We start from the raw sequence: 14728 nt of genomic DNA, 5'->3' as shown, positions 1-14728 counted from the left end.
TCTGCATCAGACATCAGAAGTGGATAGGGGCTTATACTGCAAAATTCAGAGACCGGTCTGGATTTTCAGCACCTCTAAAAGCCAAACAAGTTTGGAGCTTGGTGCATGCTACAGCAAGGGAGCAGCTACAAAACCAGGTCCTAAATTCAGGATTCCAACCCCCTTCCCCTCCAGATGCGCTGGTATCATATTTATCTTCATTGGCCTACCAGTAATCACGGTACTTAAACTACTCCTTAAAACCTTAACAAAGAATAGTGGATTAGAGATGGGATCAAAGCAAAACTCTAGCTCCAAGCATGGCCTATTTCCCTAGGCTTTGTTAGCTTAGCGAGGTTGGAGAGGCTTGTAAATATGCTGAGAAAACAGACTGATGCAGCTTCCTTTCTATGCACACTAGAATATATATTCCACTGTGGCTAACACATCCCTCCCTGGAGGCGGTGGCGTCTTACAGCTGAACACAGCACTGGCCTTCACTTTGACAGCCTGCTGACAGTATCTATCCTGTTTCAGAGAGAATGGTTCTAAGGCAAATTACTCACTGACTTTATGGTAGAGCTGGTGGAGGAAAACAGCTGTTCCTCAGGCCCTGAACTTATTTGCAAGTATGTAAACACTGGGGAAGGCATTAGAATGGGATAGGTTTTAGTGCCATATTCCTAGGAAGTGTAAAAAGCACAGAGATTTTCCTACACTGAGACTTCCAGGTCCTCTGGGGAGTATATAATCTGACCCATCGCCACTTCAATCTTATGCTGCCCACAACCAGAAGAAGAGGCATTCTGTCTGGGTCTTCATTACAGGTGGACGCAAAGCAAAACCTGGCTCCATACACACTATACTTTGGGAAGTTTAGATCACAGCTGGCCTCTCTCTCTGTAAGGGCTAAACCAAATTCCTCAATCTGACCTCCAGAAAAATTTGCATTTGTATCTTCCTAACTGCAGGGTGTAACCTCTCCAGAGTCCCTGACCAGGGCTTTGGACCACCAAAGAATAGGTTTATCCCACCACTCCACTCAGAGAATCCAGCCCAGATTTCACACTGAGGACTGTGGATGCTGGGACAGGATTTGGGGAGTGCAAGAGGGATACCCATGAGGTGCAATAAAGCTCCTAGCTGTACACCTCATGACTGAGTCTCACGGAATGAGTGCCTGGTCACCTGGAATGCACCACAGGGCAGCAAGAGCCTGTTCTGGCTAAGGAAGAAACCTCAGTTTGGGATTTACCAAATTAAACATGGGCATTGATGAAGATTCCTCAGTGAAGTGCTCTAGCGACAGTGTTATTTGCATCCAATGCAGTGTTGCATCAGATGAAGTGGGCTGTAGCCCACCAAAGCTTATACTCAAGTAAATTTGTTAGTCTCTAAGGTGCCCCAAGTACTCCTCGTTCTTTTTGTGCATACAGACTAATATGGCTGCTATTCTGAAACCAAACAAAAACACAAAAGCAAGATGCGTAGGGCCCGGGCAGCCAGATTCGCCCTGGCGGGGTTCAAGTCAGCATGGTAACAATAGCAGTGTGGATGCTGCGGCTCGGGTGGAGCTGGGGTCTTAGACCCACATGACTCCCTTTGAGCTGCGGCTGGAGTTTCAATGGCCATGTTGCTATTATTAGCATGTTAGCTCACTTCCGGCTAACACAAGTCTGCAGGGGTGGCAGGTTTGTATAATTTTTGGTGGTGCCCAGAATGGGTCCAAGTTCCACCCTCCCCATGAGGGGGGTTTGGGGTGTGGGAGGGGCTCAGGGCTGGGGCAGAGTGTTGGGATGCATGGGGGGAGGGGGGAGGGCTCTGGCTGGGGATGAGGGATTTTGGGTGTGAGAGGGGCTATGGGCTAGGGCAGAGGGTTGGGATGTGGGGGAGGGTAGGGATCTGGCTGTGGGGGCAGGCTCTGCTGTGGGGCTAGGAATGAGGAGTTTGGGGTGTAGGCAGGCTGCCCCGAGGCTGGGGTCAGAGGAGGAGGACTCGCCCCAGCCATCTCCCCACCAGCAGCAGCGAGCTCCAGGGGACAGGCCTCCCTCACCCCTTTGGCACCCCCCCGCCCCCGCACCACTGTCACTGCACATGCTCCTAGGGCCCCCTCACCTCCCCTGTGGTGGGTGACAGGGGGAGGGGGCTGCCATCACATGTGCGCCTCCTCTCTCAGCCTGCCACTGGTGCCCTTCCCTTTCGTAGCCAGCAGTGGCCGTGTGGGAGCATTGTAGGCGGTGATGCTCCGTGGGAGGCGCATGGGGGCAGCAGGCGGGGCTGGGGAAGAGACCCAGCCCCCGAACATTGGGGGAACCAGGCCCCTGTGCCCTGAATATTGCTGGAGCCCGGCACCAGGGGCCCATATAACTCACCACCACTACAAGCCTGGACATGAGCTGGGAGCCTTGTGGTGCAGACTTACCCCTACAGTCTAACCTCACCCTACTGCAGACTGCGGCAGGGTTAGCTTGCAAGAGCCATGCATAAAGTCCATCTGACTGCTTCCTTCATGCCCAAAATAAAGGCAGCTCTGCCCCTGTGTTGAACTTTGTACAAACAGCCTGACCTTGGTGAGTCAGGTGACTCTGAAAACCTACAGTGAGTATGGTTGGGTATGGGAGAACCTAGAGCTGCTAATACCACCAGCAATAGTAATACAGCAACCTGGGCCTAAGGGCCAGATATTCAAAAACGCTTAACATACCGGGCACTGCTGAGCATGTTTGAAAATCTGGGCCTTACTCAGCTGCCTAAATGGGACCAAGCTCCATCCCCGCACATTCAATAAAAGTTGGTAGCCTACTAGGGACAGATCTTTAACAGTGAGACAACATTGTCCTGGCAACTCAGCTGCCTAAATGGGACCAAGCTCCATCCCCGCACATTCAATAAAAGTTGGTAGCCTACTAGGGACAGATCTTTAACAGTGAGACAACATTGTCCTGGCAACGTTGACGATCCTTTATATAAGCCCAGGAAGTTACCTACTGACTATCATTAAAGGCTTTGCTGTAATAATTACACCTGGACAAAAATTTTCAGACCCAACTTTTCCCCCCCACAGTAAAATGCAGATTCAGGGCTGAATCTGAACTGAACTGCAGGGTGTAAAATCCATGAATAACCTGGAACATTTTGAACTGACACATTTTGGGAATTTGTGTCAAATTGCATCAGTCAGAAAAAAAACACACAAACAAAAAGAAACTCTGGAAAAAAAATGGAAATGGTTCATTTCTGACATTTTCCACATGAAAATTTGGCTTTTTCAAATCTAAATGACTTTTGACTTAGAAATGTCTTAGGTCCATCCAAAACAATTTTTTTCCTTCTGATTATTTGGTTCCATCAGTGAACTGAAAATTCAGGCAGCCATTCTCACTGCTCTAGTGATAATGATGCTTTGCTGTTTTATAGCACTTTTCGCCTGAGGCTCTCCAAGCATTTAACAAATAGTGGAGTAAATCCTAAATGCTGGACTAGCATAACTAGAGACTTGTCTACATGATGGGGTAATGTGCTGTACGGGGGTGCACATTTTGAAGTGCACTAATGTTGTGCAGTGTTGCCCATTAATTGGTCAGTGTAGATCCTGCTGGTGCACACTAAAGGTGCCATAGTGTGCTTTTCAGAAAGCACTATGTTAAAGCACACCAGCAGAGTCTACCTGTCTATAACGCTGTTAGGACTCACCACTGTGGCGCCTCCTGCTGGTTGCTCCAGGAATGAGCTCAGTCCAGCTCTGGAGCGTCCTCTGCGGCTGGTGTCTTGCCCGCTGTCTGCTCTACTCCACTGTTTTGGACTTGAATTGCTCCCCCGCTTGGCAGTGCCCTCTTCAGGACATTGCCCTTCGGCAGTGCCCACTATTTTTTTCTCACCCCCCTTCTGGGGGGTCACGGCAGTCTTTTGGCTTGCACCCGCCACAGGGGCCAACCACAACCCAAAGTCTAGCCCCTCACTTTCAGGGCAAGTTGCAGTCTGTATTGGCCATGCGCCTCCACGGCCATGTGCGGTGCAAGGTGGGGGACCCAGGCCCACTCGCTACTCTGGGTCCCGACCCAAGGACCCTCTAGCAGCAGCCTCTCTCTGCCCTCCTCTCCCCTTGTCTGCCTATCATCCCTGGGCCACTTCCCCTTGGCTCTTGCACCTTTTTGGCCCTTTCTGGCAGGGGCCTGCATCCTAGCAGGTAACAGGCCAGAGCTCACCCTCCATTCCCCTGAGCCTGTCCAGCACTGCTGTATCTCAGGTACCATGCCTGGGAGCCAGTCCTCTTCCCTGGCTTAGCTGGGAGAGACTCCCCTCTGCTCTGTTGGGCAGCACCTTATATCTGGGCTGCCCGGGCAGCTGCCTCCTGTTTGGCTCCTAACAAGCCTGGCCCTAATTAGCTGCAGGTTTCCACAGCCTCCCTGGCTGCTTCTGCCCCATACCCTCCTGTCGTGGGCCACCTGCACCACTACACTTGCCCAGTGTGCAACATGTCTGTGTGCTTCAGAAATCAGACCTCAGGGAGCGCATTACCCCCATGTGGACAGGCCTTCAGAGGAGTGTTCCATTAGTTAGCTACTCGTCACAACCACCTTGCATGGTAGGGTAAATCTAAAATCCCCATTTTACAGATGGGGGATGTGAGGTACACAGAGGTTAAGTAACTTGTCCCAGTGAAAAGCAGGGCTGGGAAGAGAAGCCAGGAGTCCAGGCTCTCAGTGTATTAACATGTGGCGTGGGAAGCTCAAGCCGGCATTCAGTTCACATAACAGTGCTCTGTGCAGGTCTTTGTTTTGCTCTGCAATGAGAGTGGACATCTCAGCGGCTCACACCCAAGTAGGGTGACCTGACAGCAAATGTGAAAAATCGGGACGGAGGTAGGAAGAGTAATAGGAACCTATACAAGAAAGAGACCCCAAAATCGGGACTGTCCTATAAAATCGGGACATCTGGTCACCCTACACCCAAGTGATGCTGTAGCACCTGGAAGAACAATTGAAGGCCTTGTCCCTGCCAGGCTACTGGTATAGCTGTACTGGTGTCAGACTGCACTCATGAAAATTGTGTGAACACACAGGGTTTGCACTCCTGGCTAAAAACCTATGCGTTCATTTAGATCCATCCCAGCATGGCAATGCCTGTTAGGAGATGGTAGATTAGTAGATTGTACAGAGCGAGGAGCTACTGCTGCTGTTACCACTGGGGTATCTCTGTTGTTGCTGCTGCATTAGCTACCTTTGCCTCTGAAATAAGGCACACAATGACTATCTAGAGAAATGGGAAGGATTGTAAAGAGGTCATTAGTCAAGGAGGCCATGCTCATGGTCCAATAATGGGCTTACTCTGCAACAAGGAAAATTAAAGTTTAATATTAAAGAGGAGTCATAGAATATCAGGGTTGGAAGGGACCTCAGGAGGTCATTTAGTCCAACCCCCTGCTCAAAGCGGGACCAACCCCAACTAAATCATCCCAGCCAGGGCTTTGTCAAGCCTGACCTTAAAAACCTCTAAGGAAGGAGATTCCACCACCTCCCTAGGTAACCCATTCCAGTGCTTCACCACCCTCCTAGTGAAAAAGTTTCTCTCAATATCCAACCTAGATCTCCTCCACTGCAACTTGAGACCATTGCTCCTTGTTCTGTTATCTGGTACCACTGAGCTTCCTAACTATTAGAGAATGGACCAATCTGCTGAGGGAAGTATGAGGAATCACCATTACTGGAGATATGACAGCTACAGTACCACACATGGGCTTGGGATACAATGATGAAAATGATGGGCCTGATTCTTCAGTGCCTGCTGCCTTGTGTAGTCCTTTGTGCCTGTACAAAGTGAGCATAGCGTTTATTAAAATTTGCAGTACAGTGGGGTCTAGAGACCCCAACTGAGGTCAGGACTCCAGAGCGGTAGTTGCTGTCCATACACGTAGTGTGAGACAGTCCCTAAGTTATACTCCAAATGGACAAGACCAACAAAGGGTGGGAGAAAGCAAGTATCATTATCCCCATTGTATAGATGGGGAGCTGAGGAATAGCGAGGTTAAAGTGACTTGCCCCATTTCACATAGGGAAACTGTGGCAGAGCCAGGAATCTCCTGAGTCCCAGTCCAGTGCCTTAACCATAAGACCATCCCCTGCAATTCCATTGTACCGCCTGAGAGACTGGAGCATTCTGATGTAGTATCACTCTGCGCACAGGATGACCCAAGAGTTAGCCTGGGTGTTCTCCCAACCCCTTCAATCTACACAGAACATCTCACCCGGGCTTGAGGGTGCTTTAACATCAGGCTAGCAGGCATGGCTGAGATTATAGGCTACATCTTGGGTTTTACTTCAACCCAGGCTGGCAACCTCCCTACTTTACAGTGAGAACTCAGGCTGATCCAGTCCAGGTGCTTAGTCTGCCAAGCCTATCCCTGCTACACTTGTACAGCATTGGAACAGAGACATGCCATCCAAGAAATCCATTTCCTGTGCTGCAGTTGGCCAGAAGCTGATATACCTGCCTTCTGGTGTGGTGTGATGTCAGTAAGACCCACACGAGCATTACCGTAGGAAGGACAGATGAGACAATACTCTGCAAACGAGCTCATAGAGTGGCCCACTTCAATGCACCACCAAAAACCACAGGATGTCTTGCTAGAAATCCGACCTGGCACATGGGCCAGCACAGAACCATTGTGGATGCCACCACACGGGTCTGGCTCGGGTAGATGTTTGTAGCGGGGACGCTCCACTCACGCTAAACTACCCCAGGCTAACTCTGCAGTGAATACTTTTTCATAGACAGCACCTTTCATCCTGCTCATTTGACTTATTATGGTAGCTTCCTGGATGATGCTTTTCATCAGAATGGAGCTGTCAGCCAAGAGCGTGCACTGTCTGATTGCTGTGTGCGGGACCGTGGCTTGTAGTACAACAGAGATGGAATGGTTTCAAATTTGCCCAGTCCTGGTTTAAAACGTTAGAAGCAGTTTGTGGTTTTGCAAAACAAACATTTGCAGAATGGCCTCTGCATTAGTAGGGCTGCGCTCTCCAGACAGTAACATTCAGTTTAATGAAGTCAGATTTTCACTCTGTCCAGCCCTCATGCTGTGCATCATCCTCTAAAAATCCTAACCCGCTGAGTAGTGAACATCCCCTGTGTGGCATGAAGGGATGTGATCAGGGAATAGGAATGCTCCTGTAAATTAGCAGGTGTTTTGTTAGCATGTTCTGAGCCTCTCTCATGGGGTTTGAATAACAGATGTGTTAGCAATAGAGTTTTGAATAGTTCTAACTGCTGAGGTTCTGATCAGGAAACCCCTGTTTTGATCATGCTTGTTAGGGCTGTGGTCTCAGGGTGCGTCTACACTGCAAAGTACCGCCCATGGCACTGCATCTCAGAGCCTGGGTCAGTTGGCTCAGGCTCACGGGGCTTGGGCTGCAGGGCTAAAGTGAAGGTGTAGACATTTGGGCTCAGGCTGGAGCCAGGGCTCTGAGACCCTCTCCACAAACTGGGTTTCAGAATCTGGGCTCCAGCCCACACCTGAACATCTACACTGCTATTTTTAGCTCCACTCTGCAAGCTCTAGTCAATTGACCCGGGCTCTAAGATTCAGCACCGCAGGTTTATTTTTGCACCGTAGATATACTGTAAAGGAGCTTGGCATTCAAATCCCACTGAAAGACTAACTCAGGTCCCTTCTGAAAAGCCTACTCTAAATCCAGATCCATATATTGGGGAACTTCCCATATCAACACACGCCCAGGAACAAAAACCCTGATTCTCTACTGCCTCACACCTGGAGGAGTTCTTTGCACTCGTGCAAATTAAGTGTGAAACATAATTGAACCGGCAGCATTGTGCAGCCACTCCGCCCAGGTGCATGTGACTAGATGAGTTGAAAGAGGCAGGTTTCTGTTTTGCAACGACAGAGTGGGCTCTTCTTCTGGAGGTGTTTTAATGGCAAAGTGGGGGAGTTGGGCTGTATTCAACCCTCACTGGCAGTCCCCTAAACTGCAACGCTCCCTATAGGTGCTAGACTTAGAGATGTGTGGGGTGCTGCAGCACCTCCTGGCTTGAAGTGGTTCCCATCATTTACAGTTTGGTTAGATGGCTCTCAGCCTCCACTGTACAAACTGTTCCAGCACCCCTAACACTCCCTGACCACAGAAATAACCATGAAGCACTTTCAGAAGTCTGCACAAAACTCATTTCTTTGGCTCAGACTTCCCTCAATAATTTCTCCACCAAAGGTGCATGGTCACAAGCCCACAACACACACTTGCATGTGCACAACGCACACGCCCAACATACGCACATGTCTGCACATATAGACATAGGATGTGCCTGCTCACCATGTGCACAGATGGAAGCAAGCAGACAAACAGATAACAAATCAAGCTGGAAAGGAAGAGAGAGAGAGTCATTGTTATTTTTACTTGTAAATGGGAACCGCTTAGATGGTAGTGGAGGCCATATAAATAGATAGGTGGACAGAGCAACTGAGCAGCTCTGAAGAGGTATGAAGGTCTTTAACTTTGCAGACATTAACCTCTTGGAACAGCCTGCTGTGGCCTTGGCCAGTGTACTAGACTGGGCTTCAGTAGATTTAGGTTCAATCCCTGGTTCTGCTCCTCAGTGACCTGGAGTAAGTCACTTCACCCCACTGTGCCTCAGTTTCCCCATTTGTAAAATAGGGATAACAATACTGACCTGCTTTCTAAAAAGCACTAGACGAGACGTAGATTTTATGATTACTATTGCATAAAGGGCAAGAACATTCATGCCAACAGGAAATGACTTTTGAAATGTGACTGATGATTCAGAGGGCCTGAGTCCTAGGTCACTCACAGCAGCTTTACTTTGTTGACGTCAGTGCACTTATTCCTCATTTATGCTGATGAGGAGAGAGGACAATCACACCCAGAAAGTCAAATGGTTACCACAAGCAGGGACCAGTAAAACAGAGTTGCACTGTATTTTTACGGTATTGGCCATGCACATAATGACAATACAATCTGACCTGCGATGTTCAGAGTGTGATGCACAGCTATTTATGTGCCCAGATGACTGTCCCACAGATGAAAATGAAAGGAGCAATGATACTTTTCCTCTTTAGGAAATGTTCTCCCCGGATCGGTATTCGACATTGCTGTACCTCCTAGAGATACCCATCAGGATCAGGGCCCCTTTGTTCCAGGAACCTCTCTACCGCACAATAAAAGACAGCACTGGCCCTGAAGAGTTCGCAATCTCATTGGCCTTTCAGATGTGTTATGTGTTGTGTGAGCTGTTCAAAAGGCAGATGGTACCTTCGGAAGTATCAGCCAGTGTAAATAGTTCAAAAACAGTGGCTCTTAACCATTCCCAAGTCTGATTTGTCTTGTGTACCCTCCAAGTTTCACTTCACTTAAAAACTTCTTGCTTACACAATCAGACCTAAAAGTACAAAAGTGTCACAGCCACACTATTACTGAAAAAAGAGTCTGACTTTCTCATTTTTATTATATAATTATAAAATAAAACAATTGGAATATAAATATTATACTTATATTTGAGTGTATGGTATATAGAGCAATAGAAACAAGTCGTCTGTATGAAATTTTAGTTTGTATTGATTTCACTTGTGCTTTTATGTAGCCTGTTGTAAAACTAGGCAAATATCTAGATGACTTGATGTATCCTCGGGAAGACCTCTGCATATCTCCAGGGGTATGTGTACCTCTGGTTGAGAACCACTGCTTTAAAACACATTTTGAAAGTTTCCCCATCACTGCTGTGTCTTTTTTTTTTTTGGAACGAGTCTAAATGAAACAGTCCCATATAGAAGCTAATTATTGTCTTCTCTCATTTGTGAGACAGTAACTCCCACGCAGGAAAAAGGAAGCATATTTTGACAGATACTGCAGCCACTTCCTTTAAAAGCCTCTAGCCCGTTGGCTTTACACAGGCAGAGGGGACAGATAGCTGCTTCTGATTGCCTCAGAGCAATTGATTTTAGGTTTTACTTAACTCTGTCTGAAGAGACCCACTTTCCATGCTACAGTGGGCTTTCCCCTAATGGGACAGCTTTGAAAATCTCTACCTGGGAGCTCCTTTGAATCCCATGTCCCTCTGTCAGTATGTGTCTGTCTTCCTCTTTCCAGCTCGTTCCAGGAGCGTGATGACCGGTGATCCCATGGCGGCTTGCAACTGGGCAGCCTCTCCCAACCTGCTGGAGCGGCCCCTGAAGATAGGCTGGCTGAAGAAGCAGCGCTCCATCGTCAAGAACTGGCAGCAGCGGTACTTTGTACTGAGGGGCCAGCAGTTGTGTTACTACAAGGACGAGGAAGATGCCAAGCCCCAGGTACAGTGAGCCAGCACTTTATATCCTAGGTCTAGGAAGGGTCCTGAAGGTAGGCATAGGGGAGATGTTTTTTGGCAGAGACGATGTAGCACAGAGGTAAGCCCCTGAATATTCTGCTCCCTGCCGTACTGATATTACTATTTATTATTACTTGTCTTTCCATCGCACTGAGGATTCCCACTCAGGGACCAAGACTCCATTGTATTAGGCACTGTACAAACACAGAAGGGGTCCCTGCCCCAAGCTGCTTACAAGCTACATATAAGAGTTTGGATATGTATAAGTGGTGGATACAGACAGACCAATGGTAACAATGAGACAATACTGGTCAGTGTAACAGGCAGTGGTATCAGCACGCCGGTGTGCTAATCGCTGACAAGTGTTTTCTAGGCTTTGTGGCAAAGGAGAGCTTTAAGGAGGGTTCGGAAAGAGGCGAACGAGTTCATTTTGCAGCTGTTTAAGGGAAGCTTATCCCAAGTGTGAGGGGCAGGATGCGAGAAAGCACGAAGCTGCTTGTTTGAAAATGTAAGAAGTAGATGATAGAGGCTGGCACGGTGGGCTGATCCGAGGTGAGAGTCGACATTTTTGATAGTGACTGAGAGATGATAGGAAGGATGATGGTGGGCCATGAAGGGCCTGGAAGTGAAGACAAGCAGCTTGTGTTTGAGGTGAGAAAGAAGAGGGAGGCAGCAATGGCTGATGTCCATGCAACAGACTAGGAGAATGATCTTTGCAGCAGTATTCTGAATGGATAGGAGAGAGTAGGGTGGCCAGACATCCCGATTTTACAGGGACAGTCCTGATTTTTGGGTCTTTTTCTTATACAGCCTCCTATTCCCTCACCTCCCCAAGTCCTCATTTTTCACACTTGCTGTCTGGTCACCCTAGGAGAGAGGCAAGTTTGCATTTGTCAAGGCCAATGAGAAGGATGGTGCAGTGATGGAGATGCAGCATGATGAGAGCTTGAATGAGAGTCTTAGTGGGGTGGATGGATAGGAAAGGCTGTGTCTTAGAGACGTGATGTGGAAAGAATTGGCAAGATTTAGACACAGCCTGCCAGTGAGGTTCTAGAGAGAGGTTGGAGTCGAAGCTGATGCCCAGGTTATGGTCCTGAGTAACTGGTAGGATGGTGGTGTTGTTCACAGTGATTGAGAAAGGAGATGGGGAAGATTAAGAATAGTTTTAGCCATGTTGCACTTGAGCTGACAACTAGAGATCCGGGAAGAGAAAGCCTCTCTAATGTTGGGTTCCAGGTCCTGTCTTGGGGTTGTTCCGCTCCAGGGTTTAAGTTCAGGCCAAGCCTTGATGTAGAACTCTGTTCTCTCTGGTTATGAAATGGGGAGTGGGGGCAGGACCTTAGCAGATGTGCAGTGAGGCAGAATGAATTATGCAGCTTTGTAGGGAATGTATGGGGCCCATTTACAGAGCTTCCAGAGCTACTGGCACCCTGGGGTGGCCACCACCACAGCTGTGAGCCTGGTCATCCAAGAGAGCTGGAGGGAATAAGGTGAAGAAGGAAAGGGCAAAAAATAGAGCTTTCAAAAAACTCAGGGCAAAATGTAGTCTGAATTTTGCAGAGCAGGGACGACCCTTTGGGAAGGGGATCCTTTGTGATAACACCATGTAATCTGGTGCATTCCAAGGCCAGGGTATTTGCTCTTCAGAAATATATTCTTTAGTAGATCTGATTTATACTGATTTCTGTGGGCCCCAGCTCCCTAAGGGTTTATTGCCATAGTCACAAAATAGGAGGGGAGCTCAGAAGGCCTTTATTCATGCCCTGCCACTTATCTTTCATCGCTTTCCACCTCCTCACCCCCATGCCTCCCTGCCACATCATTTGCAACACAGCTGAACGCACAAGAGGTGTTAACAACAGCTAACATTTCAAATAACCTTTACAAAGCCATGGCCATGGTTGGACAGCTCACGATTCACTTGCATGGCCGCATGTGGGGGTGGGGAGATTTCCTGCTGGTCCATTTAGGCTCAGGTCCCTTGACTTCAAAGGTTTCATCTGCTACTGCTGCTGGTATATAGGGGAACAGCTCCAGTGACTTAGATGGAATTTCACCCACAGCTGCAGGATCTTTCTTTTAAAGGAGCTGCCTGACTCTTCCAAGTTGGGTCTCTGAACCTGCTTAAATCTCCTCTGAATGACACAAAAATAGAACATCACAAACTCCCAGGGTAGTAATGCAGGTACATGGCCCTGCCTCCTTCTATAGCTCCATGTGTCCTTGAGGGAAGGAAGATTAATAACGTAGAGCAGTGGTGCCCAAGCTTATTACACAGGAGGGCCTAAGCACAATCTCAAGTGGACCAAACAGATTGTGAATCTTATTAAAATATGAATAGTCATCTATAATGATTTATATTTTAAAGTTCAACTTGTTTTGTGTGTATTTAGATAGGTTGTTTCTATGTACAGTATTGTCTATTTACACACTTGCATAAACTAAACTGATGTAAACATAATAATAAAACTCTAATGAACTGGCCATTAGTATAGTGTGTTGAAGCAGGCCACAGGTCTTATGAAATGCTATGATGGGCCATGTATGTAGAGTGGCCTCCCTGATGGAGAGGACCAGCCTCTCTCTGCATGGTACCCTGTCTTCCATCCCAATGGCTACACAAGGTGTTTTTATCAGTCAGCTTTTAACATCCAAACTGCCTTTAACTCAGCTGTTGTCTCCAAAACATAAGCATAATCCCTGGTTTAATATGTTACACATCCCCATGATAATGGCTGATCCACATACAAGTAGAGCTGGTCAAAGAGATATATATATTTTATATTTTGTGGAGGAAATTTAAAAAAATTTTTTTTTCTCTTTTCCATTTTGGAAAAAAAAATGTCCTGCAATTTTTCTTGTTGTTTTTTTAACTGACTTTTTTTTTTGTTTCTGAAAACCATTTTTCACTCAACTAAAACTAAGCATTTTTACCCCAAACTGATTTTTTTCCATGGGTCCCCCCCCAAATCAAAACAAAAAAACACACTGCTTTTTTTTGTAGGAAATGTCAATGAAAATTACATCAAAACCAAAAAATTGTGGAAAATGTAAAGCCATTTTTTTGTTGAAATTACTTTGATGACAAAATTCCTGTCAACTCTAGATATGAGTCTGCTACTGCTTCTAGCTAGAACATGGAGACTGACAGAGCTATCCAGGGGATGTAGAGATACTACTCCCATTAATTTTAAAGGGAACTATGCATCCATATTTCTGTTGAGAACCTCAGCCTGCAGCAGTAGAAGTTCACTATTAATTATTATTACTATTGGTATTACTATAACAGCTTGGTTCATTCTTTTAGCACTGCCAGGATGCTGGGTGTAATCCCCACATGTGGCCTGAGCAAAGTGGGCTACATAAACATGTAATTAGCTAAAGCCCTCTCTGTTGCCATCCATGGCACCACTTCTTATTCTCCTCTGCAGCCCTATTCTGAGACATTGCTTGTGCTGACTCATGCAGTTATGTCTGCCAGGCTGGGTCCACATCTCTTTTTAGGTTGGACATGTGATCTGATGACGTGGAAACAAGAGTCATAAGCCTGATGATCTTGGTGATAACTGCTGTGGCCTTTATTGTAATAGAATGTAATCTGCTCAGTTTGAAATTGGTGCATCCCTAACCCACAGTGAGAGAATCCAGGCTAAAGGAGATGTTCCTCAAACCTTCTCATCTTGTGGCCAGCCAAAGGGATATTCTTCTTAAATAACTGGCTAGATGGTGGTACTGCTGAGATGGATTTAAGTGGATCACAAATTGAATGAGAGTCAACAATGTGGTGCAGTTGCAAAAGAAAAAAAGGCTAATGTTAATCTGGGATATATTAACAGGAGTGTTGTATGTAAGACACAGAAGGTAATTGGCACACTCTCCTAGGCACTGGCAAGACCTCAGCTGGAGTAATGTGTCCATTTCTAGGCACCATGCTTTAAAGAAGATGTGGACAAATTGTGGAGAGTCCAGAAGACAGCAACAAAAATGATGAAGGTTTAAATGTGACCTATGAGGAAAAGTTAAAAAAAACGATGCCTGTTCAGTCTTGAGCAATAAGACTGAGGAGAGGACCTGTTAACAGTCTTCAAATATGTTTAGAGCTGTTACAAAGAGGGTGGTGATCAATTCTTTTCCATGTCCACCACAGGTAGGGCAAGTAGTAATGGGCTTCATCTGAAGAAAGGGAGGCTTAGGTTAGAAGCTAGGGGAAACTTTCTAACTATGAGGGTAGTTAAGCTCTGGAACAGGCTTCTGAGGGAGGTTGTGGAATCCCCATCATTGGAGATTTTTTAAGAACATGTTTGACAAACACCTGTCAGAGATGGTCTAGGTTTACTCAGTCCTGCTACAGTGCAGGCAGCTGGACCTGATGACTTCTGGAGGTCCCTTCCAGCCCGAAATTGCTATGGTTCGATCC

General features: G+C 47.0%; 1 protein-coding gene across 2 annotated transcripts in view; it reads left to right on the top strand.

Moving 5' to 3' along the window:
- The window catches only part of ARHGAP25 (Rho GTPase activating protein 25), a 44870-nt gene that overhangs the window by 9073 nt on the left and 21069 nt on the right, over positions 1 to 14728 (top strand). For both annotated transcript variants that reach the window (XM_050939987.1, XM_050939986.1), the window contains exon 2: positions 10095 to 10294. In XM_050939987.1, the coding sequence (XP_050795944.1) occupies positions 10095 to 10294 (200 nt within the window). The remainder of the gene's footprint in view (positions 1 to 10094; positions 10295 to 14728) is intronic.

This window comes from Gopherus flavomarginatus, chromosome 2, assembly GCF_025201925.1.
Source record: "Gopherus flavomarginatus isolate rGopFla2 chromosome 2, rGopFla2.mat.asm, whole genome shotgun sequence".
Classification (NCBI taxonomy): Eukaryota; Metazoa; Chordata; order Testudines; family Testudinidae; genus Gopherus; species Gopherus flavomarginatus.
Note: the sequence above shows the minus strand (reverse complement) of the source record. Positions and strands in the feature narration are given on the sequence as shown.